Source organism: Cottoperca gobio, chromosome 23, assembly GCF_900634415.1.
Source record: "Cottoperca gobio chromosome 23, fCotGob3.1, whole genome shotgun sequence".
Classification (NCBI taxonomy): Eukaryota; Metazoa; Chordata; class Actinopteri; order Perciformes; family Bovichtidae; genus Cottoperca; species Cottoperca gobio.
The window spans coordinates 13,335,159-13,357,444 of record NC_041377.1 but is presented as its reverse complement, the minus strand read 5'-3'; the positions used below and the strand labels follow the sequence as shown (position 1 = coordinate 13,357,444).

General features: G+C 39.8%; 1 protein-coding gene across 13 annotated transcripts in view; it reads right to left on the bottom strand.

Moving 5' to 3' along the window:
* Positions 1-6,110: 6,110 nt before the first annotated feature.
* nrcama (neuronal cell adhesion molecule a) overlaps positions 6,111-22,286 on the bottom strand; it is a 62,577-nt gene continuing 46,401 nt past the window's right edge. For 2 of the 13 annotated variants that reach the window (XM_029461812.1, XM_029461814.1), the window contains 22 exons: positions 21,983-22,126; positions 21,757-21,868; positions 21,477-21,643; positions 21,188-21,335; positions 20,980-21,104; positions 20,258-20,287; positions 19,514-19,615; positions 18,822-19,019; positions 18,662-18,732; positions 18,300-18,525; positions 17,898-18,013; positions 16,809-17,016; positions 16,032-16,154; positions 15,762-15,938; positions 14,890-14,922; positions 14,244-14,309; positions 13,483-13,605; positions 13,158-13,313; positions 12,528-12,659; positions 12,080-12,158; positions 11,107-11,118; positions 6,111-9,917 (listed from right to left, as the gene is read on the bottom strand). In XM_029461812.1, the coding sequence (XP_029317672.1) occupies positions 9,683-9,917; positions 11,107-11,118; positions 12,080-12,158; positions 12,528-12,659; positions 13,158-13,313; positions 13,483-13,605; positions 14,244-14,309; positions 14,890-14,922; positions 15,762-15,938; positions 16,032-16,154; positions 16,809-17,016; positions 17,898-18,013; positions 18,300-18,525; positions 18,662-18,732; positions 18,822-19,019; positions 19,514-19,615; positions 20,258-20,287; positions 20,980-21,104; positions 21,188-21,335; positions 21,477-21,643; positions 21,757-21,868; positions 21,983-22,126 (2,783 nt within the window). In that variant the 3' untranslated portion in view covers positions 6,111-9,682. Of the gene's footprint in view, positions 9,918-11,106; positions 11,119-12,079; positions 12,159-12,527; positions 12,660-13,157; positions 13,314-13,482; positions 13,606-14,104; positions 14,310-14,889; positions 14,923-15,761; positions 15,939-16,031; positions 16,155-16,808; positions 17,017-17,897; positions 18,014-18,299; positions 18,526-18,661; positions 18,733-18,821; positions 19,020-19,513; positions 19,616-20,257; positions 20,288-20,979; positions 21,105-21,187; positions 21,336-21,476; positions 21,644-21,756; positions 21,869-21,982; positions 22,127-22,286 lie in introns of those variants that run through there. The other 11 variants (XM_029461815.1, XM_029461816.1, XM_029461823.1 and 8 more) reach the window with 9 other exon arrangements.

Here is a 22,286-nt window from a genome sequence, read left to right as displayed (position 1 = left end):
GAAAATCTTTAGTAATGTCATGTCCGAAGCAATTATACTTTGGGAGGCAACACTGGTGCACAGTGGCCTCGTCTGGTCAAAATTGTGCAGTACAGTATTCCCAGTTTACAGTATTGTCTGTTAGCATTCCTGCAAGATTAAGGACATTCATTGTCCATGCTGATACATATTTATAGATTATAGCATATTCAGCTAAAGAAACTGGCCAGGTATTTGTAGAAACAGACTAATTTGTTCCTGTTTTCTTCTTCTGTGTGTTTACTGGCGGATAACGTTTTTCAACTAAAGTTAAACATAATACTGCCACCTGCTTTACCGGAGACCACTTTACCACTGTACACTTTTGTTAAATTATGCCTATTTTTATTTTTGAAAGGTTAAAAATACGGGATAATTACGGGAAAAATGGGAGGGTTGACAGGTATGGTGGTCATCCTGTATGGAACCAAGCATTAAACTGCACAGCAAAAACTGGAGCGTTGACATTTCAGGGTTAAACACTTCTGAGTTGATTAAGTGTTACTTTAACATTTTCTGATTGAAATGGTGTTTATTGTTGGAGTTATTTCACAGTGTTAATCATTGTCAGAGTTAGAACAACTCTGCAGAGACGTAATTATGCTCCCCCCCTGTATTTCACTGCTTCGGTTGGAGATGAGACCACGACAAGTCAGCTCAATTTTCTCTCCTCATGCAGTTGACAGGGTAAGTACAATTAGGTTACACTCACTGAAACAATTATAAATTGTTGCTATGAACTGTATTATTTACTGTGAAACATCTACAGGAAATGTATACCTTGTGAATCCTTGTTTAGCAGTCTGTGGTAGCTACCATAGCTAGCTAGCTAACATTTGGCGGTAGCTAGCTAACATTTGTCAGTAGCTAGCTAACATTTCCTTACTAAAACCATCTCTTGAATGACAGTTAACATAAAAATTCATAACTGCAATAAAATCCTGTTGGTCCTAAATGGTATTTTTTTTACATTTACGGTGGCTTTACATCAGCGAGACCCCAAAATAATGTCTCAACATGCATACAGTGGCTCACTTGTTGAACTTGTCTAGTTGTCCATAAGACTGGGCCTTCACTGTATTAAGTTGTTTTGTGTTTTACTGTTCTAATTACATTTCAATTTCTTTTGTCAAACTTTCTTGCATGTTTCAGTAAAAATGTTGGTCCAGGTGAAGTACAGACAACAGCAGAAGTATGTGAAATTGAATGCAGTTGAAGGACAGTTAGACTTTCTACAGTTCAATGAAAAAGGTGTGTAATTCTACTTCAGCTTGGCTTACTGTCAGTGTCTGTGTGGCTGTGTCAGTGTCTGTTTCAGTGTGTGTCTGTGTCAGTGTGTCTCTCTGTGTCAGTGTGTGTCTGTCTGTGTCAGTGTGTGTGTGTGTGTGTGTGTGTGGCAGTCAGTGTCTCAGTCAGTGTCTGTGTCAGTGTGTGTCTATCTAGTGTCAGTGTCTATGTTAGTGTGTGTCCTGAGTGCGTCTGTCTGTGTCAGTGTGTCTCTCTGTGTCAGTGTGTGTCTCTCTGTGTCTGTGTGTGTCAGACAGTCTGTGTGTGTGTGTGTGTGTGTGTGTGTGTGTGTGTGTGTGTGTGTGTGTGTGTGTGTCAGTCAGTGTCTGTTTCTGTGTCAGTGTCAGTGTGTCTGTGTTTGTATGTGTGCCTTTTTTATGGTGTAAAGCATAATGTATACCTCAACAGTAAATTCAGAAAAGCAACTCCAGACTTAAGAGGGAATGGGTTTTGTGAATGGGAAATGCTTGATTTGTCTAATTATACAATGGTGAACATGTTTTTATGTGAACAGTGTATTTAAAGGGCCTACGGAATGATAAACATGAATTTCTACTGGTGATAGTAAATGCTATTTGTGGTGTAAAATGATGTGTTATTTATGACACAATGATCGCAGTATTTAATAAATCATGATTTAGTATGTCGACCACCGATGTTTACATTGCCGCTACCGGAAACACCCGACGCCGCGTTCTGACGTCACAAGTATAAAATAGTCCACCAGTTGAATACACAGACAGCACGGCAGAAGCGGCAGAAGCGGGAGCAAACATGTGGAGGATGGTGACGGTGATCCTGGATTTGGCAGAGATCCTCTGCGGCAACAGAACAAAGACAGGTATATACATTTGACTATAGTTCATTGAACTTCTCAATATATAGTAAATACATCATAATAAAACTTAACATTATCCTCGATCGTAAATAGATCACAAGCTATCGATAGCTTGCTAGCGAGTCGAAATTTGCAGTCCAGCTGACCTGACACGTGGTCGCGCCTGCATGGACTTGTGGTGTATTCGTGGAGGGGGATCCATCTGCACAGCAATTTCTTTCTGACATGTCTGAAATGTACAAAACACAACTTTACTAATAAATCTTTCAAATCAGCTTGAAATTTTATTGCATGTTTATACATGTATAAGGAAAATATCTAATAACATTCATGATAAAAGATGTGGTTGAATTGATTGAGAGAGCAATGATATCAAATTAAACAAATATATGAATTATGTACATGCATGTGGTGATGCTATACTTGTATTTTAGCACGTCATGTGCAGGTCTACTGGTACTACAACTGTAATGTACAGATGACGTACAGTCTGTATACTTACTGGTGTACACACAGCTTCCTCCCCAGTGTGGATGTCCAGTAGATGGTCGCTGATCATACAGGTATCCTCAGTTCTGTCAGTGGCTTCATTCACCAATGTTTCAATACCTATGTAATAATAGGGTGATAGTTAAAAGTTAAATAGACTCAAGCTTTTACCGGTACTCAAACTACAGAGTAAAATGGGGAAGCCTGTTACAAACATTGAATCTATACTTTATTCATCCCGAGGGAAATTTAGGAAATATTTACATTACAGTTTACATTTGTATGTCAACTCGTTACATACGGTAGGCCTAGAAACATTACATTCATCCTCCAGGCTCCTTCAGAAATGGGATGTGTTCTTCAGTCCAAATGTCATAAGAGGCTAAGCGGCTTACTTCAACACCCAGAGTTGCATTGCTTGTTGCAGTCAGCAGAGAGTCCCACAGGAAGTGATCTTGATGAGACAACAAGTGAGTTGTATTTGTTTAGCTTTAGTTGTTGTTTATTATGACTTTCACACTAAAAGCTTCTAATTTGCTAGAAATGGGTGCCAACAATGTTTTTGTAGTTTTTGATTGAGTTTTATTATTGTTGCATAAATAATATGCCCATTCTTAGCAAGCTTAAAATATATGTTTTTTTTCCAAGCTTTTTAAACAAAGTTAGCCAACTAAAAAGCAATAAATTAACAAAAAAACATTCCATCCTGTTATCATCATTGCCACCAAAACATTTTTGTTATCTAATAAAGATATGCTTAACTCATTATAATAAGGACAATACACAACAAAATGTGATTCTTTTTCAAATTCTCCTAATTTCAACACAACCTGTTGTCCTCCTGGATGTTTTCAAAAGTAATGTTTTAGGTGAAATGAACACTGCCTGGACCAGGAGGACCAAGAGCCCCTCCACATAAAAGAGAAACCGAAGGTACCCTGGACGAGTCCGGTTGGAGAGCAGCTTAATGGGCTGGAGGAGGCCGATATCACCAGGTTCCCATTCACTGCTGTTCCTGTTAAGAGTGAAGATGATGAGAGAAACCTCCGTCTTCACAGCTTCATCCAAACCAAACAGAGATCAATAGAGAGGCAGAGCTTCCAGTCAGCAGCTCAGCTACGCAGAGACAAACAGAAACTGAGGGAGAGGACTATGGATCAGAACCAGCCAGGAATCTAGATCCAGATAGTCATTCTCAAACAAATACTGATGATGAAAAGGCTTCAGATTCTTCTGAGACTCAAGTCAGTCATGATGATTGGCAAGATCTTTTGTCAGATCCTATTCCTGAAATGAAAGACAGTGCAGATGATTGGAAGAAGACACCTGAGTCTGCTGTGGATGCTCAGTTTAGTCAACTATTTCACTACGAGGGGTCCTCTAGCACATTACTTACTAACCAAACAGCTGGAGTAAAGCAAAAGGTAGGTTCACAGATCAGAGTCCACACAGGTGTGAAACCATTTGGTTGTGATGTTTGTGGTAAACGATTTACACAACAGGGACATCTGAAGTTACACATAAGAGTCCACACAGGTGAAAAACCATTTGGATGTCATATGTGTGGGAAGATTTAGATATCAGTATCATCACAAGTCATAGATGAGAGTCCACACAGGATAGCAATAGAAAATAATAATAAAATAAAATAAAGACACCGCACATAAGTGAATACATTTTTATTCAAAATACACATTTGTGTAATGTCTTATCAATAAATATTCTTTATACTAAATGATCCAGTCATCTAGAATTGTCATGATCCTGGCTTTTTATTGTTCTGTTTCCTGTTTTATTCTGAAAGTATACTTGCTTTATGTTTCAGTCCCTGCCTTTTCCCGCCCGTTTTGATCGTTTGCCCCGCCCTTATTAGTTTCACCTGTTCCCCAATAGCTCTGCAGCCACCTGACCTCCTGCTCACCTGTTGTCACTCTCTAAATTAGTCTGTTTCTACAAATACCTGGCCAGTTTCTTTAGCTGAATATGCTATAATCTATAAATATGTATCAGCATGGACAATGAATGTCCTTAATCTTGCAGGAATGCTAACAGACAATACTGTAAACTGGGAATACTGTACTGCACAATTTTGACCAGACGAGGCCACTGTGCACTAGTATTGCCTCCCAAAGTATAACTGCTTCGGACATGACATTACTAAAGATGTTCAGTAATACTGTAAATAAAGAAGAAATATTTCTTTGGGTGACCAGTTATTTTAGAAGAAATAAAACTATGGCTTTTCAACAACATGCTTTACTATGATTATTTTCATGAATTCTGAATTCTCCGCTCTGTCTCTGACTTTAGGTGTGTGTGCGGGAGTGAAACAGTGGTGAATGCGCAAGTCAAGAAAGAAACTAAACTTGAATTTCTGGGGGCGCGGGGTTCCGTTGGGGGAATATATATGTATATTCTTTTTAACGGTGCGCGATCTACCCGCACTACATTCAACCTTTTGGGCACCCCTGTGCTATAACTATGCATTATTTTCTTCTTTTTCGACTTGCTATACTATCACATCTTTTCGACATGCTATACTATGACTATTTTCAGTTTTTTCGACATTCTACACTTTCCATCCATCGTCTACCGCTTATCCGGGGTTGGGTCAGCGGGGTCAGCAGCTCCAGTAAGGAACCCCAAACTTCCCTTCTCCGGGCCACATCCTCCAGCTCCGACTGGGGGATCCTGAGGCGTTCCCAGTGAGGAGATATAATCTCTCCACCGAGTCCTGGGTCTTCCCCGGGGTCTCCTCCCAGCTGGACGTGCCTGGAACACCTCCCTAGGGAGGCGCCCAGGTGGCTCTACACTTTGAATTTATTAAAAATGTTATTATTATTGTTTAATATCAGTGGTGACAGCCCCTTGTTTATTTTTATATTATTATTTGTTCACGGTAGGAGCCTCTGGTTTTCTCACAACCTATTACTAATGACATATTCCACACACCAGTTATGAGTGAATGCTTCTTTAAAACATTTTTTTTTACAAAACAGTCACATTGTTGAGGATCAAGACAGTTGAAGCTAGGTCATATCATAAATAGGCGAATGCACACTTTTATTCCTACTATTTATATTTGATTTATTATAGTTTATATTTATTTAAGTTTTTGACTCAATTAATTAATGAATATTTACTGCACATGCTATACGAGTATGTGGCAAATAAAACCTTTTACTTTTGGATCTTGAATTTGTCATTTTAATGCAGATATATTTGCTTTGTCCTTCCGGACAGAAAGGACATAGTAATCCACAATAGAGCTATTCCGGTGGATGAGAATGAAAGACATGCACATACATGCCAGATGCATAATAATCCCCGGAATAATTCCCAGTGTTTTATCTCTGGGATTATTTGACAGATAAAATACTCTACACATCTTTCTCATTTTGGTACACTAGGTAGAGCTACACACACACTTTTGCGTGTTGCACTGCATGCATGAGAACAAAGAAAACAAGATTTGAAATCCTGAAACCAACATTTATTTCATTTTTTTTAAACTTCATTTAAAATACAAAATATTTTTGCAATATTATATTGTAGAGTAAACCATTTCGACAGCCTTTCATGCTTCTCATGTAGCTTCAACATTAACCAGAATGTCATATTATATCATATACTGTATATCCTACTGTATGTCCACCAGTCACTAGAACATTGCTTCCATGGGTATTCACACTCCTATGTGCCAGTCCGCTTATCCGTCCATCCGTCTGTATGCTCCAAATCACAGTTTTGTTTTTTATTAGTTTTTTAGGTGCACACTCTTAAAGAGGATGTGGCAGTTTCATGTGATGTCTAGTTTGGGACAAGTTTTCCAGCATTCAGACACCAGATGTTGTCGTAAACTAGATGCACGGATGTGTTTGAAATGTCATATCCTGTATAAGCGAGTGCTTTTTTATATAAAATACAGAAAAGGTGCATGAACTGTCAGAGACAGAAACAATACAGGTGCCACAAGAGCTCAGTCACAAGTTAAATAATCTCCTTTGATACCTGATAGGCTAAACATTTGAGCTAGCAAATTCACCTGACAAGTTCAAATAAAAGTAAAGAAATAAAAAGAAATTTCACAGCAAATGAATGAGTGAAAACTGTAAATAGTCTCATCGGTCTCATCTCACACAACACCCTCCTACCCATAATGCAGCGGGGCTGATTGAGGTCAAGCTCTCACCTTTGACCTCTGCTCTCAAGTCAAGCCGTTATTTACAGAATACAACAAAAATATCTACACATGGAAAGCTGAGACATCGCAACGTAAAAACTTGATGCAAGTTATGATGAACCTAAGATGTGGAAATGTCTAAAAAAAAAAGAAAAAGCTCTTGGATCTCCTGTTGAGAGTAGACACACACATCAGAATTATAGACCATTATCCATGGAAAAGCGATATTATACATCACGCACGCCGTAACACTGTAGCATGCATGTGCTGCGCACACACACACACACACACACACACACACACACACACAAACACAAACACACACAGACACACACACATTTGTGCATCCAGACATTCACACACAAGCTTCATTCATTTACAGGAATAGAAAAACTTACCAAGTGCTGCGCTCAGAACGTGACAACATACACAGATATAAGGTTAAATGCATAAACCAAAGTCACCAGTGTGTTTACCATTTGCAGTGAAACAAGCAATATTTTTCATTCAAATAAACAGATACACTTGTTTCCACATTCAGTATCATTACGCAACTTTCCGACCCCTTCATTTCTAAGTGCTACCAGTGACAGTGCGCCCCGCTCGAATAGTAGTCTGTACCAGAAAGTGAGTCTGGTTCCCGTTGGCAGTTCCCTGGTGAGTAGGTTGGCAGTAGTTTAGTGCTGATGGAGCAGTTAGGAGGAGAATGTTTGAAATTAACACATGAAGACTTCTCATGAGGTGTCCACACTCTGATCTCAGGTTTCCTGCATTTTTAATATTTCACACATTTTCTTTTATTTCTTAGCTGGATGGTATGATTTTGCGGTATGTTTGTATATCATATAGGCGGATGATAACTGTGTGTATGATTGTCAACAAGGCTACAACAATCTGTAGAAAATTATACCTCGCAACTAATGCCAGTGTACAACTGTGTACAAATTTAAAAAAATTAATTAGGATTGGGCAATATTAGATTGATATTTTGATATGAGACTAGATATCGTCTTAGATTTTGGATTTTGTAATTTGGCACAAATGTCTTTTCCTGGTTTTAAAGGTTGGATTACAGTAAAGTGATGTCATTTTCTGAACTTTCCAGAATGAACCCACTTAGTCATATCAGCATTACTGATAATTATTTACCAAATCTCTCATTGTGTAAATATTTTGTGAAAGCATCAATTGTCAACCTTACAATATCGTGGGCGATATTAATAGAGGTATTAAAAATAAAAATGGTGATATCTGGTTTCCACCAAATTGCCCAGCCCTATTTGAAATCCATTTTTTAAAAAGATTTTTCAGCCCTGTGTAGGAACCCTGGACCCCAAAGTCACAGTCTTAAGTTAATAAGTCCACATGGATGTTCCACAAACTGTTTTACATACTTTGTGATCATATAGCTCAAAATAAAAGGGCCACATTCTGAAACAGCTTATTTTTCCCAAGTTGTCTTTTGAGAAATATGGGGTAGTATTCTGTCTGGAAAGTATTCATGGACTCTTAAGAACTCTACTGATCCCAGGTCTGTCCTGTGTATGAAGTGGGATGTAACTCTATAGATCTACGAAGGCACTAGAAACCGTGCAGAGAGGTTCTTGATCATCAAAATCGAAACATCCAGTGTACCACTCAACCCTGTTCAGGTGCATTTATTGTACTGTATGTAACTGCATCCTCTTTCTGCCATTCTGGAAGCGGAAATGCTATTGGAGACATGGTCGGGGGAAGCTCTGACAATACCACGATTGGGGGGTGGAAGCACTCGACAATGAACCTGGATCAACACAGCTCAGCATGTGTTCAGTGAGTGCTCAGTAGCAAGAAGCATAGGCTTGGTGTAAAGGAACAGATTGGGAGAGGGAAAAAAAAATGCAAGCAAAGAGCAAGCTTGAAAACACATGAGGCTAAAAGCAGGCCGATTGGAGTAAGTGTGGGAGTTCTGTTTGGCTGGCTGGTGACCGAAGTTTAAAGTTTTCCTCGCCAGGTTTCCAATGACTACAAATGGACAACCCCGACCTTTGAAATATAGCTTTCTTCTTATTCTATTACATATGTACAAACAGTTCATCTGTCTCAAAAAGACGTACGCTAGCTACTTAGTCACACTTTTTCGCAGCAGTGTCGAACAACGCTGCCATTTTTTCTCTATATATCATACGCCATTTAACACTTTGACTGAAAAAACAAAACAATAATACCCAGTCGCTAGTAGGCGTGCACCATATACAGTCTCAACACGCGGCTCAAAGGGGGGTTCAAATGCTTAATAGAATCATGATTTACTCCATGCAGATTTTAATGAACGTGATTCAATGCATATTTGCCTGCCTGCGGGTCATGTACTGTACTTTGATAAAATATATATTTGGATACATCGTGTTTAGTATCTTTGCAAAGGAGATCAAATGGCACTAACACACACACACACACACACACACACACACACACACACACACACACACACACACTTCTGCTGAGTGGTAAAACTCTCTGGTACATTCCTTCTGCTTTTCTATATTGCTTCCTCTCTCCTTCCCTCTTCTCTGAGTCCTCGCATCCCTCACTTTACACCTTCTTTAAATGGTTATTATGGGGGATGTGGTGTCTTTGCCATGTTGAGTGTGTGTAGATCCGAGGAGGTCACAGTGTGACAGACAGGGGCTGGCGGTTGTGGAGTTGAGGGCGTGTCAGCAGTCTTGGTGACAGGTAGCCACCGGAGTGACAGCCACCATGGTAGAAGTAGGTGCCCACAACGACTGTCACATTAGCAACTGTCACCACAGGGATGGTCACATTTGCCAAGGTGACAAGGAGTGGCCCGTAGCAACCGTTGCAGCCAGGCCAGCAGGCCCCTTTCGTTAGACGAACGAGTTCATGGCGTTGACGGGCGACGGGGCCTCCGAACTCTCATTGCCTTCGTGTGTGTCTTTCTCTTTCTTGCCGCTGTACTGGCCGATGAAGGAGCCGTCCTCGTTGAACTGTCCGTCGCCGCCCTCCCCGTAGTCCACCAGGCTGTCGTCGCTCTCGTCGCGCCGCACTGTCCCGTTGGACGGCGTCCGGCTGCCCTTTAGCGGCTTGTGGTCTTCTGTGTCACTATTTAAAATGAGGTAGAAAAAGGTTGGAAGGAAAAAGTTATTGAGGAAATAGTTCACGTGAGTTTGTTGAACTTTTTTTTGCTGCAGTGGTCAGAAACCCTGATGCCACACAGGCTAGTATCCAAGCATTAGCATTTTACATGAGTAATCTGGCTTTTCCACTGCACGAATACCCCATATACTATGTAATGACAGAATATATTGATTTTGTGTACACCAGGGGTCTTCAACGTTTTTCAGACCAAGGACCCCCAAACTGATGGAGAGATGGAGCAGTATATAGTATATATATTGTATAACATTGTGTTTTATATTAAACTTTGCTACAATATGTTGGATTCATGTTAATGTGTATTTAAAGACATTTACATTTGTGGAAAAAAAAATATAAACAATTGTCTAATCAACCAACATTTTTGCAACCCCTCTGCAGTACCCCCGCGGACCCCCTGTTGAAGACCTCTGGTGTACACTCATTTTTGGTGGCAAATTTTTCCTTTAAGTTAAATAATCTATAAAAATCCTATACACACCTTGTTCACTAGATAAAGGGTTATTGTGATGTAACAATGGGATGCCTGGAACATTACACTTCATGGTGTTTGTGCAGTGGAGCAGCTCAGCTACATCTATAGTTGTTCATAGTATTATCTCTACTATCGTGTTAGTGTGCTGTTGTAAGTCTGGGTTAGGGTTGGTGACCACTACTAAGAGAGGATTTTGCAAATGCGTGCTATTCAGTCTCTTGCAATACTTTACCTTTTTATACAATTTCTGAAATTAAATCAACCAATATGCTTTCAGTTTACATGCAATATTCAAAAATGCACTTATGATTCAGTCAACACCGCAGATAAAGCCTGTTTTCATTTGATCTAAAAAAAATCCTATTCCAGTCAACACTAGGCAAGCTCTACAATCTGAATCTAATACATTTCAATATTATTTTCAAGCTCAATGCATTTGTATTAAAAATAAATAAATTAAAGAAGCTAGGGGAGTAGAAGCAGTCATCTTTCCTGTTAAACTTTAGTGTTAATGTTGTAACTGTGGTTATAGTGTTGACTATGTCAGTGAGTGTGATGACATAGTAAACCAGATCAGTTACTTTCTCCTCACACTCAAGTCAGAGACATAGCTTGAGGTTTTATAGAATTGCATGCTGGTTTTACCGCATCTCGTCTTACCTCTCCATAGATCTAAACCCACCAAAAGGAACAAAGATAAGAATGGAAGGATACATGAAAAGCAATTCATGAGCTACAATGAGCATCTGCTCTTTTATGCATAGACAAGACAGAAGCTGGCATATGGAAACATTTAAAGCACAAAGACATCCACACGTTAAAAAAAACACGTTGCACTCATAGCAACTACTTTGTCCACTTTTTCCACTATCATCACTGCTAAATATTCATTTGTTTTCAGATTAATTTTTTCTTCTGTTTTTTATGAAAAAGACAAACAACACAAAACTGAATATTTGTCTGTATACTGCTGGGAAGATTTTTTTTTACACAGTCTGGGATATGTCATGTATTTAGGGCAAACATAAAATAATGGCTAAATCTGGTGGAAAATATTAAAAACAACACTTTTGAAGGCAGGGCTCTAGATTGAAAGTCTTATATAATATAATTAATTTTAACAGGGAAATATATTAACTTAAGGGTCTGAGTGTCTGTGTTTTGGCTACACATTTTATTATAGACTTATTATAGCAGCTTAGGTTGAACTTCAAAAATACAAATAAAAACTCACAGTCATAAAATCCTAAATATTCCACACAAAAAAAGAAGCAAAAATGTGTTGAAAAAACTAAATTCAACATAGTGGAATTTGTTTTAAATTTGTTTGTAGAACAGTTGCATTTTTGGACATATTTTGCATTTTACAAAATATTTAGTTGATTAATGATAAATGAGTTGGTCACTATAGGACTCAACACAGTAGTGCGGATCTTCTGCCTCGCCTCTATGGAGTGTTTGGTAATGGAGTGTGGTGGGGAGTGTGTGTGTGTGTCTGCAGCCTAGTAAAATGTTCTGCATACAGTCAAGTCAGAACTCAAAGAGTAAAAAAAAGAAAAGAAAAGTCATACACTACTGAATGCTGTGGTCCTATCATAGTCATATGTTACATCATTTCTTTTCCACCTCTCACCTGTACTCTCCAAATGTCCCATCATCCTCCTTCATAGGCTGGATCTCTGGGTCTTGGTGAGCGTCTTCTTTCTCTTTCACTGTAGATAACACAAATGTTTGTTGTTTCTTTTCTCAAATGTACATCCACGACAGCATATTAGGGCACGTAGGAGACGGGGAAGGGGGTAATATTCAGAGAAAAAAATATAATATATTAATATTATATTATGATGTTCTCAGAGATGGTTAATTTACAAGAAAAAAAACTCACAAATTCACAATAAAACTTGAATATTATCTGAGATTATAATCATAAATTTGCAAGAAAAAAAGTAACAAAAAACACTATTTTGCGAGTTATTTTCTAGTAAAAATAAATTGTATTTATTTGACTTACAATGGTCCAAATACGCCGTCATAGATGTCAATAAGTTTGTAATTACAGTATATACTGATATGTGTATTACCTGGATACTTTCCACCCTTGTTTCTCTTGATGAAGCACACTATGAGAAGTACCAAGATGAGGAGAGCGATGGCACACATCAGTCCAATGAACCAACCCTGGGTTGCAATGTCTACCTGCCGGCTGGGTACAGCTAGACACACACACAGACACACACACACACACACACACACACGCACACACACACACACACACACACACAGGAGGGAAAGATGGAGACAAACAGAAAGGAAGCAGAACTGTCAGTCCAACACTCAATCCAGGCTGCTAATAATGATGGAATCTGTCTTCATGCTGAGCAACACTGAGATTAAAAGGACGCTGTAAACACAGAAATTAAGTTTTAAAATGGGTTAATATGCAATGATGAGGCACAGTAGACACGACAAAAATAAGAAAAAGAAGCCACAACAGTAAAATAATGGGCCTATAGGGATGATTTTAGGTGACGTGCATCAGTACGACTTCCGACGTGCTAGCAGCTAACTAGCAAACTAACTACTGTACATTCAAGGCTGAATGTAGCATAGTATGGCTGATTATAAGAAAGTGGTACAACAGAAAGAGGGATGGGAAAATGAGACAGAAATAAAAACATTAAGACCGTCTATCCTGAGGCATGCCGCCTCACCTGGCACCGCAATCAACACTTCGTCTGTGCTGTGGACCGTCGGGTCAGCGGGGTCTCTAGCTACCACACGGACCTTATAGGACGTCCCCGGCTTTAAACCTTTTATCATATGCCAGTGGGAACCGTTTACCAACTCCTTTTTCCAGTCCTCTTTACCTGGAATCGGTGAAGCGGATGGAGAGGAATTAGACTCAAGAAGAATAATTATTTAATTGTATTATTTGGATCCGTTTTGACTGTTCAATTATTACGGATCCGATTGATAATCGTTTCAATGCATGCACTCATGTTTTGGGATGACTGCAAATACAAAGCAAAGCCTTACTGTTTTCTACAATATATTCCACATATACATTCTTATGGTGTCCAAAGTAATCCCAACTGATCACTGCACCGCCCTCCAACATGGACGTGTTAACTTTGCCAAACGCAGGGCCTACAGGCGGCACTGAGCACACAAGAGAGAAAAAAAAATCAAGGGCTTTAATTTCAAAATGTACTAATTTTACAAAGTCCTAATTATGAAATAAACCTTTTAGATACTGCAATGGAGTACAGGAACAGGTAGAAATAACATTTAAAACAATTAAACATCATAAAATATGCTAGTATTTAGGATAATACCAATATACCACACATACTAAACCAAAAACAAAGCTACTGTAACCTGAGGTCAGACATTAAAAAGAAACTCCACGTCTGTTGTACCAGTTTGAGGATTAGAGTTTTGTTTTTTTAACTGTACAACTGACCAGAGCCTCAATTTACAAGCATTTGCCACTATACAATACACAGCAACACCGTTTTTTGTTTTGTGACAAAATAACTTGAGTGTCAGATACTGCCACGTCATAGAAATAGGTCAGTTATAATAGTTGCAAAAAATGTCCATCTCAGTGAGGACTTGTGCCAGTGAGGTGAAAGTAATCCAACATAATTCACTCAACTTGTAAAAATTGACCACATTTTCTTGATAAAACCAATATTTCAAAGACTTTCTTTTGCTGAGATGGACCATTTTTCGCAGGGCAGAGAATTCAAGAAGATATTTGGGGAGGTAGAAGGGGATACAGGGAGTGCTTGTACCCTTGTGAAACGGGGGATGCGGAGACTGAGTGATGGGGGAGGTTGGGTGAGGGGGCTCTGTAGGGCCTGAAAGAACACGAAAAAGAGTGAGACAACACACATACAAAACACAGTAGAAAGCATACAGTGAACTGCAGAGCCACTGTTTATACGGAGAGAAGTTGCTACTGACATGCCGACTTAAAACACCTGAGATTCAGAGAGACGTTAAGCACCTGGTTCAGCATTCAAACAAACAAAACTCTGAATCACAGCACTGCAGCATGCAAATGATCTAAATCAAATCCTAGTCATTTATGTCAAAAATCCATCCGTTTATAGCATCAGCAGGTATACAAAGTGTGTTAGTACTGGACTGAAACATTCACAAGCATCATGCGTGGGGCATTTGAAGAGGGCAAATACAAGAGGAAGATACTGCAAGCACAACTATTTAAAAAAACAATCCACTGTTTTAACCTATGTTCTCTCAGAACAGGACACAAGCATAGTTTGCTTGCAGATGCCATGGAAGTCTGTCACACTTACAGTATTTATTCATCCTACTATTAGTAACATGCATGGATAATTTAACAATATCTACGCTATGCTCTTTTTCTGTGGTATGAATAACATGCAGGTGCTTCCAGTGGCAAACTTGGGTTACCTTTGCCCGTCTCTACAGTGGGCTGAGTACGAGCTTCAGAGAGAAGAAAAAAAGAGAAAGAGACAGAGGGGGTATAAGGTGCAGGAAGATGCTTGTGCGTTTAAGCTCTCAGGAATCCCTGAAATCTCTCAGAGCACTGCGATTCTGACCCTTGCATTTTATTTAAATTTAATTTTAAATTCTTATATTTTTCTTATTATTAGGCTGCTATATTATGTAATTATAAAAACTAAAATTCTCTGAGATTGAATTTACATAATAACATTTCTAAATAATAATAAATATTATATTATTTAAAACATTTTGTTGTTGTTTTTACCTTCAATTGCCCTAATACGCCATGTACAAAGCCATTTTATTCAGAAGTGTTAAACAAATGCAACGTCACTTTTCACATTGAACAGGTGCTCTTTTATTAAATAAACTAAACGCTTATGTTATTTATCGTCCGCACAAACTAGGCACACTGTTTTTTACTTCCCTTTTACTTCCACAAAGAAATAATCGTTCATCCATTTCCCCTGGAACATTCCGCATCCACCTTTCTCTTTATTACACTCGCCATGTTGCGTTCGCTGATGTCAATGACAGTTTAATATTGAAGTTTTGACGTGACCGCGTGATGACACGTTCCGCTGGTGTTGTGTTCAAGGACCCTGACCTTGGCCAGGAAAAACTAGATTAGACTAGATTTGGATTAATTTCTTTGGAGTAGATACCTCGCGGGTCGTACACACAAACGCCCCTCAAAGACACGTGAACGCCCCCCTTTCTAAAATATTGCTTCCAGCGCCCCCCTCTCTGAACGCCCCTGTGCTACCGCCCCCGTTGAGAACCCCTGCTATAGATGACGCTAAATGGCTATAACTCACTTGTGTCCATCACTGTGAAGGCCTCCTTTGTGATGATGGGGCCGGAGCCTTTGATTGTCTTTGCGCTTAAGTGAAACTTGTAGAGCATGCTGGAGTTCAGATTGCCCATGGTAATGGTGGTCTCGTTGGCCATGAACATCATGATCTTGACTGGCCCCAGATCGTTGGTGGTGTTGACTGCAGAGACAGAGTTACAGGAGTGATATTGAAAGGAACAAAAGGTTTGGAATACACAACATGGCTTTAACTTTGCAAAGCTGGTATGCCTACCTGGTTGGTATTTCAGTGTGTATCCAGCGAGGCGTCCATTGTTGTTCATTGGTGGGCCCCATTCCAGACTGAGAGAGTCCAAACTAAGATTTACGACATTCAGAAACGAAGGAGGCCCTGGGACTGAAAACAAAACCAGAACCAGGGTCAGGGTCTAGACGTTGCATTCATGGGTATTTATACATAGCATAAGAACGTAAGATGGTGGTTTTGGAGCAGAACATAGAACTGTATGATTGTCAGGGCTTCTCAACGTCATTGCTTTGGTGTTCCGTGAGGTTTCAAGGGTGTAACTGGATGGTTGCTATGGTTGTTTGGGATGTTTTCTATTGTGTCTGGTACCCCTTTTCCACCAAATTATCTCTGCTTCTTGAACCGGTTGCATTCAGGATCTTTGGAATCTTGATGCTATCTAGACATTCCCACCAGTTTTCATCACACCCACTGATGTTTTCACGGTTCAGGTCAAGGAAAACCTAAGATTTTTTGGTTCCAGCTCGGAACGAACCAATTTATTTTTGGTCGAAATGCTCACAACGGTTAAAAATTAGGTGTGTAAACCGGAATGCAACCCATTCCATGTTGGTGGATAAGGAGTATGGATGGTTTCTACGGTAGGTTAGGGAGTTATTTTGTAATAACAAACTGCTTTATTGGAAGATTAGTCTGGCAGGAAAGTAGAAACATGACATGCAAGATAACAGACTTTCAAGAAGAAAGTGCATGATGCTTTATGGCTGCAGAACAACCGTGTCAGCCAATGTCAACCATACACACCTCCCTCAGGTGTTTCAAATGTCTTGCTGGTGCTAGGAGGCCCTTCTCCTTTGTTATTGAGGACCCTGATGGTAAGGTTGTAGAGGCTGTAAGGCTGGAGGCCTGGCAGACGTCCCTCGCTACGATTCCCACTGAACGTCAAAACCTGCTCCTTCCGCTCTGCGTCCTCCTCTGTCTCATGCAAGCTGCGCTCGCGTTGGTAATATACCTAGAGGAAACACACCAGGAGTTAATTCTTATATTAGCCTGATATGCACTGTTGTTATTTCCTCATAGTTTTTCTACACACATGCAGATAGGCTCATGATGAAAAACCTGGCTTGATGGAGCCTTACAACCTTTATAACAGGTTCTGAAAATTCAGCCAAGTTATGTATTTTGTAGGAAGAAGATACATTCCTGGAAATTGTTTTTTGCCACTTTGTAAAAAATCAGAGTTGAAACATAGATGGCTAACCTCTGAGGAAGTTGTATCCACAACACATACATGCCAAAATAAACTGGGTGCTTTGTTATCTTTATTCCCCTACATAGTTTGTATTTACAGTGCATATTATCTTGCTTTCTGCTTTAAACCTTATACAACATCCTGAGAGGCTGGCCAATATGTGTCTATGCCTCATTGGTAATTGCTAAAGCGTCAGACTTTTTCTGGAATGAATATATAGGTTATGCTTTTGCACATTCAATAAAAAAGACTGAATGGGTATGTGTGCTGAAATGTGGGAGTTGAATACAGTTATAAATACAGTAGTTAGTTTGCTAGTTAGCTGCTAGCACGTCGGAAGTCGTACTGATGCACGTCACCTAAAATCATCCCTATAGGCCCATTATTTTACTGTTATGGCTTCTTTTTCTTATTTTTGTCGTGTCTACTGTGCCTCATCATTGCATATTAACCCATTTTATGTGTGTGTGTGTGTGTGTGTGTGTGTGTGTGTTATTGTTGGTGGATTATTTGTCACATTAAGTGTGTGGGTGCAGACGCTATAACATGGAAGGGTTTTAAAAACAGTATGTAGCACTTATTAAACAGGCATAGTAATCTACCGGCAACAACCAAAGGTATGCTGGAGAAATAACCAATACCTTGTATCCCTGCAGTTTTCCTCTAACTGAGGGGAAAGAAACAGGCTCCCAGTGTACTTCTGCGAGTGTGCTGTTGTGAACCATGACCTGCACACTATCAGGAGCAGACAAAGGCACTGCGGAGAGAAGCAGTTAGTAAGATTTAGTTTCAAGTCCCTTGACTATTATCAAGTTTATGAAACATGTTTAAAAGGCTAAAAGGATCAGAGTCAATGGACAAAATAAGTAAATGTGAACTTTCAAAGTGAGAAACAAAATAGCAACCTGTGTTGACTAAACCCGCTCCCACTGCGAATCAACAGTTTCTCTAGCAGCTTTTGGTTTTGACTATAGATGACTAAATAAAAAAACATTTTGAACAATATTAAACACTCAAAAGTGTGTAATAATCAGTGCACTCACAGTCTTCTCCAGAGTATCCAATCACTATTCCAGGCTCTGGGCCACTGCCATAATCATTCAAAGCTTGAACCTTGATCTCGTATGGCACGTAGGTTGGAGTTCCAGACACAACAAACTGGGAAACGTTGGCCACATTCTTTGAGGACCAATGATCGTCCACATCCTTCTGTCTCCACTGCACTTTGTACTCCAAACTGGGCCCGTTAGCCTGAAACCCTGACAGCGACTGCACAGAGAAATGTAATTTTTTTCTCATTTGCTGAAAAAAACCCACTGAAATATTCTAACTTGACTTTGGTAAAATGTTTGACAAGCCTGTACTCCCATATAGCCCACAAAAACAATCTAAAAGGATAGCTTACTGTCCAGGAGATGACTAAATTGCCCGGCTGTGTTCCAATTCCCTGAACAGCTGATGGATTTTGATCAGGAGCTAGGAAATCCAAAAGATTATGGTTAAATAGGTGAATGTTTTTGAATATTTTAAATATTAAAGTACCTTTATTTGACCATGTTAATCACCTGCAGGGTTGGTCCTGTATTGGTTTGAGGGTTGGCTAGGCTGGCTGTAGCCAACGCGATTCTCAGACAGGACTCGGAAGGAGTAGTAAACGTACGGAGAGAGGTTTAACTGCGCTGTGGTGCTAGTACCAGCAACATCCGTCAGGTTGATCCAAACTCCTGGCTGGTGGAGCAGATCCTCGTATTGGATCAGAAACTCTGGGGATGATCAAAAAAAAGAACAAACTAGACATTGCCTCAAAGAAACGGAGCAACAAAAATATTTCTCAAGGCATTCTGTGCATGTTTAGCCACGGTGGCTCATTGCTCATCATGCAACGCTGTCTCCTACAAAATTACATTGCCATACAACTAAACTATATTCTCAATTATGTTTCGATGGAAACGTATTTTCTCCAGGATTACGGTCGCAGTTTTAAACACGGTTAACGAAAGAAAATGACAATGCTATTTTTGTTGTATGGGAACGTGATTTTTAATACCACCAAAGAACTACCTCCAAAGTTCCTGCCTTTTTTCCACCCAGCAAAACCACAGTTGCTGCTTCCAGAAACCTAAACTATATCTGAACTTCCTGAGGATTCTGACTTTTGTTTTTATATGTAGCATTTGTTTTTTGTTGCCAGTGATTATAGTGTCTAAATTCAAGTCAGGCAGCCGAAAAGTGTAGTTTTATTTTGAAAATGTCATACTCTGTGTGGGACTGTTGTGTTCGTCTCCAGCGATCCAGGTGAGCTGAACGCTCCTTTCTGTCTGGTCAGTCAGTTCCAGGTCAGTCGGAGGGTCAGGTTTCTCTGCAACACACAACAAGGAGCCCACAGAAAAATTAAAACCCTCTCACTGATATTTGATTACAATCCTTGCTACGGCTCGACTGATCATTTGACACTGAAAACAAATGAGATGCAGGGAAATGTACTTTGATGCACACTGTAGCTTAAGATTTTTTTGGTCAGAATTTTACATATTTTGATCATGAAAATGCCCATGGAAAAAATGTAAACCATAAAGAGTTGAATTGTGGACAAACGTCGTACTGTTGAGTTAATATTATATCTTAATTCAATAATACACAGGAGGCAGTTTGTAATTTTCTTTTTGAATTGTGTCATGAAAACCTTGTTTTAAGGTCATGCACACTCACAGGTGTTTTCACTTCTGGCTGATTAGACCTCTGCAATTAATCAGTCTGCACAAACACCTGAGAAGGGGTCTAATCAGGCAGGCTAAGTGAAAACACCTGTGAGGGTAAACCATTTCACAATTAAATAAATCTCATTATTACTATCAAATGGGACAATATTGAATAAAGAAAGGAATAAGAACAACAAACATAAAATAAACAATGAGGGAAATGGAAGGTTTTGCAAACAGAACTTGATGGTTGGGTGAAGATAATGAAAGCTACAAAATCCTAATCTGTGGACATTGTTTACCGTAGACAATAGCTGGAGGAGGAGTAGCATCTGAGACAGCGAGAAGTAATAGTAAAGTACAAGAAAAGATTAGATGTTAGTGACAGGTATTAGGAAAAGTAGAAAAGCAGGGGAAATACTTGTAGTAATGTCACAATTAGATCAGGACTGATACCTACTGGTGCTGAAAATCAATATAAATCATGAGCAGGACAGAAGAGAAAAGGACACATGTGTTCCTTTGCCCTTGTGTACAGTCTAAACCATTAACAATATTTGTCTACAGTGATCATTTACCATGTTTCACTACCATTGCGATTGTAAAAAATATATGTATGATCGCCTCCCTAATGTGGTATTCACAACCATTGAAAGTGGAAGTTTTCTGAAAGCTCTGAGTTCACAAGTAGTGACATGTCTGCTGACATCAGAAACGGTGGGGCCATGAAAGTTAATTATTCGGTGCATAATAAGGTAATATATTGTCATTGATATTCCCAATGGCCTCATCTTCTTCCTTTGTTGTTATTATGCCTTTGCATTTCTTGCATTATGTTACCTGCTGGCGAGCTTGTGAACTTGTTAGCCTTGGTGGAATCTAGATGCCGACATGCCGTTGCCTAGCAGCGGTGTTCACACAACTTAACCACTTTAACGCCAAGGATATCGTGGACAAAACGCGCAGCGAATATCCCTGACCTCTGTTGAGTGCAAAAGCCCCCTTGATAGCACAGTAAACATACCCACGACAGTCAGCATGGCACTGGCTGAGTCTTGGTCCAGGGTGGTGTTCATGATGCAGGTGTAGGTGCCCTCATCTTCATCTGCCACGTCGTTGATGGTCAGACTGTCCACATCGACCTCAAACCTGATGGCCGAGTGTCACAGAGAGAGTTATATCGCTGCTGATATGTGACATGATAACTCTTATTAGTCTCAAGGTCTTTGTACCTCTCATCTCTAGACAGCTCTCCATCGTCTTTGAGCCAGGTCATGGCGGGGATGAGGGATGGGTCGTGTTTCACTTTACACTCGAACACAGCACTCATTCCTCTCTGCACCACTTTGTACTCTGGCTGCTTCAGGATACGGGTGGGCTCTGGAAGATGGGAAAAAATAAGAGTTTATACTAATAAATAATACCACATATGGTTACAGAGGCCTAGAACATCATTTCTTTTTGAGCTATAATAGTCTTTTTAACAGGCTAAGAGTTGAACTACCAATCTCCATAACTGACCTTTAACCTCCAGGTAGACATGGTTCTCTTTGATCCCCAGGATGTTGGTGGCAATGCAGGTGTACTTCCCACTGTTTAGTGGTTGGGCCACATGAATTTCCAATGTACCATTCTCATGGATCACATAAGGGTCACCATTCTTAACGCTGGTCTGACTGTCTTTGAACCTGCACGGAAATGACAAACCACATTAGGCTTTGGTGGGAAGATGGCAAAACAACCAATACTTTGAATCTCACTGGCACCCATGCAAAAAATGGAAACCTGATCTGAAGCTTACCATGTGACGATTGGTATTGGTGAGCCAAAAGAGGCACAGTGAAGTAACGCAGGGTTGTTGGTGATGACTTGGTACACTCGGTTGGGTGGAGTAAGCACCCTTGGTGGTTCAGCTATGGGAAGAAGCACAACATTCTCTAAATCAGCATCTCCACCCTCACACACACTGGCCTGTATATATCCAAAAAGTACGATCAACTTTTATATACATTCCCAACAAAACTCACCAAGAACGTTGACAAAAGCGTTTGCCATCAGGTAACCAAATTCATTGGATGCGTTACACTGGTAGACAGCGCTGGACCCTGACTGCACACTGCTAAGAATCACAGTGTCATCATCCACCTTCCGTCTGTGGTCCTCGGGTGCGTCTATTACAAGACGACAAACAGGATATATGGTCGTAATCGTAGAAAAAACATATTTTTTCCAGCACTTTTTCAACTTCACAATTACAGTTTTTTGTATGTAGAAACATAACAATGTGCATTACATGAAGCTGTATAGAATACAATGCAGTGGGGGGAAAAA